Raw genomic sequence first — 3915 nt, 5'->3', positions numbered from 1 at the left:
ATAACAATATCAAAGACAAGTGGATACTGTAGTGTGTGATTTGTTCATTTTGTTGTGTGTGATGGTATTGAGACCACTAAGTATTTATTTATAAGGTAAACAAAGATAATCAGAGAATAAAGGAAAGATGAAAAAATAGTGTAAAACGATCGATATCAAGCAAATCGATTATAATGACTTTTTCAAATTCCTTTTTAGATGAATTAAAGTACAAACGAAGACTTATTAAATCACTAAAACTAAAAATTAAAACCGAGTTTTTCAAAAAAGACAGAATTTGAAATTATATTTTATTCTGTATTTAAATGCTTTTATTCTATTTTTGGTTTACCATTTTACTATGAATATACTATTAATTAATTATATTGTTAAAATATCTATAGAAATAAAACATTTTTATTAATATAATTGTTGTAACGAATGAATTAAGAGCATTCTAAAACTAAAATCCCATAAGGACGAATGTCTCGAGGATCTTCTATATACCAATAATTAGAAGGACCACCATTGTCACTTGCCAGTTTAATGGAAGAAGTCTTCACTCGATTCTGAAAGACTATTTTGTACTTTCGAGAATTACTATCAGTCTTTTTTGTTGAATATATAGCAGCTGCTTGTACATCTGGACTGCAATAGACACCCCTACCATAGAGATTTCTTGTACCGACTTTAAATCCATTTTTACTGATTGGATCTGCAAATTTGGGGTCGGTGCCATGATAAGAGACTGCCCATTCACCTGGGGAATTTGATGAACCAAGCCAGGTGTCATTACCATTATCAAACTTTCCAATTACATTCAGTGCATATCGCATATATCCACATGGACGTTTGTACACCATTCCACCTCTTTTATAAGTTCGACCGGCTTTGGTGTCATTGATATTACGAAAGTCATAATCATAACCAGGTGATAATAAATTGTTATCGATTGCAAATTGACTGATACCACCACCTCTGAGTCTCAAAACAAGATGGAGTTTGCTACATTCGGTTAGGTTGTAATCAGAAAGTTTGTTTTCACCTTCAAGAGATCTCCCAAGAAAAACAATCCTCATTTGATCTGTTGATATCCCTGTTTTGGACTCAATCAACTCTTTTAAAATGTTGACAGACCACTCTGGATTAACTGACAATGTTATTTCTTTTCCAGTTAACATTCTTACAATGATATGCGTTGTGGGATCTGATGGACATTTAAAAACTTTTGGTGTACCACTTGTCTTCGTTGGTGTGTCTTCTCCTGTATCAAGTGACAACACCGAATAATTCTCTATGTCCATTTTAGGGACATCTGGAAATTGACTTGCAAGACCAACAACATGTGAACCGGTCAATGCACTGAGTGCACCAAAGAGCATTTCTTGTCGTGTATTTCTACTCATCTTTCGATTAATTGTTATTTAGATTGTTTAAATAGTGTAAAACAATTAAAAGTTAACAATTAAAAGTCATTAAAGTTATCGAGATTTTAGTTGATAGAAAGACTGAATAAATTTTTAAATACAATTAAGTTTTTGAATTTTGCCCAGCAAATGAACTTTAGCTTATTTATTTTTATTTTACAGAAAATGTATTTGTTGTTTTTTAAAAAACACTGGCTTTCAAATAATCAAACAAAACAACTTATTTTAGAAAAATTACAAAATCCCATGTGTTTCGACTCTATTAATACTTGTATTGCGTTTTTTTACATAAATTATTTTATGACTAGTGACGTGGTTTTGGCATAGTTATGAGTTAAATAGCACTTTTCTCGATACAATGAAGTTAAATTTTTTAATTGCCATTATAATAATAATATAAGATTAGTAATATTATTAATAATACTTAACATAGTTTTACATATAGTATTAATAATAATTTAATATACTAATATATTATTATAATAATTAATGGTATAGTTATAGTAATAGTCATATTATTGTAATGTAATTATTGTATTAAAACGAATAACAACCCACATCTCATGATAGCGCCATCAGCTCCATTACTACAATTACTAATAATAGATCATAAAACGTGTTATTAGTAATTGTCTAATAGTTTCCAATGAAAGAAACACCTTTTAACTTAGAGTGTCTAAAAATGCTATTTTTTATAAGAATATTCGTTGCAAAAAATGTGTTGATCATGTCTATATGTGTATATTCAAATATGATATTTTCAATTGTTTTTCAAAAACAATCTGCAGAAGTTTGATTCGTCACAGAAGGTAGAATCGGCAGACTGTAAACAGCTTTTATTGCTCAAATAAGACGTATATTATCAATATAAAAACGAATCATAACAAATTTATTAATAAAAAATTATTATAATAAATAATAATTAAATTAAAAACTTGAAAAACATTGACAAGATGAGTAAATTAGAACGAGTGTATATGATGAACGTATCTTTAAACATTAACACAATGGATTCTCTCAAAACTTTTGAACGAGTTAACAAAAAAAGTTTTGAGTGTATGCAGAGTCTATACATCAACCCTTTTGTCAACTTAGAAATTGAAACTTTTGCTCTTTTTAAAGAGCCACGTGAGGTTTTATATTCTTCGATTTTCGAATTTATCATAAAAGCGTTTCCAAAGATTAAAACCCTTCAATGTTATGATTACATGTTGGGTAACGACAACAAACTGATCCGAAATGTTAAGAATATACGACTTGTGAAAGCACCACACAACAAAAGGAATGATTATAACCACATTCATTTGCCATATTTCCACCCACAAATAGTCACAAGTGCTCTTTCAAAAATAGAAAATTGCTATGTTGGCACCAAAAACAACAATTAGTTGCCTACTGACAATTACACCAACCTCAAAAGTATTCACATGAATGGGTGGATTCGCAAGCCAAACATTATAGAAAGGATTTTCGAACTGAAAAACGTCGCAAAAATAACAATTTGGAATTGTACACACCCAACCTTCTTGTCATCAATGGAAGAGCAAATAAATCATCGTCGTATGAAAAAATTAGCAACTTTTAAAGTTTCTATTTTCATTGAAAAAACAGCAATACGAGAAATACTTAAAAAGGAATTTAATGTTGCAATTTTGATGCTTCGGCAACAAAATGTTGAAGTTTTTGATTGCGAGGAGAATGTAGTGGACCACTGCAGTGTTCTTGATAATTTGAGATATGTTGGGGATGTAGCTGTGACTAATATAAAATGTATGGATTCCGTTTCTTTTCAAAGTGACAACGAAATCATAATAGAAGACCAATTTGGAAATGATGGATATGAAAGTGGAATGAAATAATAAAAGAAAACGTTAATTAACACAAGAGAACATGTTGAACAAGATAAATTATTAATAAAAGACCAAAATACTTCAATTCAAAATGATCTTATTAAACAAGAGGAAAAGAACAATACGCAAATTGTGAATGTTAATCATGAAAATGATTAAAATGAAAATGAGAGCAATTCAGTACAAACTGAAGGTCCATATGAACACTTGGAATTATTGAAAAAGGTGTACAACGCAAAATGTATCAAGTGATGAATTTCAAAATACAATTGTTTGCGCACCAATTTTAATAACATGTTTTATAGTGTTATTGGACGATGTTGTGACCGATGTCGCGTTTCTCACTCACCAAATCGCAAAATTGACTCTTTTTAACATCTCAGACATAAAAATATCAAATATATTTGCAATGAGAATAAATATTGTGAAGTGCACAAATCTCAATATTTTAATAAGTGCTGTTGACACATTATGTTGCCATTATTCTTCACATATTAAAATTGACATATTTGGATATATTTACAAGATTAAACTGAAAACATCAAACAACATTAACATTGAAAATCACACAAAGTATCACATTATGCGTTTCACAATTTTTGAAATAAATAACATTTTCTTTCTAAATTGTATTATTAATGATATGAAAAATCTGAGTT

General features: G+C 29.3%; 1 protein-coding gene across 1 annotated transcript; it reads right to left on the bottom strand.

Annotated features, from left to right (window-relative positions):
- Positions 1-425: 425 nt before the first annotated feature.
- On the bottom strand, positions 426-1385 carry EIN_101970 (ubiquitin 1, putative; the record flags this gene model as incomplete). Its single annotated transcript, XM_004183240.1, has 1 exon — positions 426-1385. The coding sequence occupies one exon, from the start codon at positions 1383-1385 to the stop codon at positions 426-428; it is 960 nt and encodes a 319-aa protein (XP_004183288.1).
- Positions 1386-3915: the final 2530 nt, after the last annotated feature.

The sequence above is a fragment of the Entamoeba invadens genome (assembly GCF_000330505.1).
Source record: "Entamoeba invadens IP1 unplaced genomic scaffold scaff_1105074725181, whole genome shotgun sequence".
Classification (NCBI taxonomy): domain Eukaryota; phylum Evosea; order Mastigamoebida; family Endamoebidae; genus Entamoeba; species Entamoeba invadens.
The sequence above is the reverse complement of the archived record's forward strand: the minus strand, read 5'-3'. Positions and strand labels throughout refer to the sequence as shown.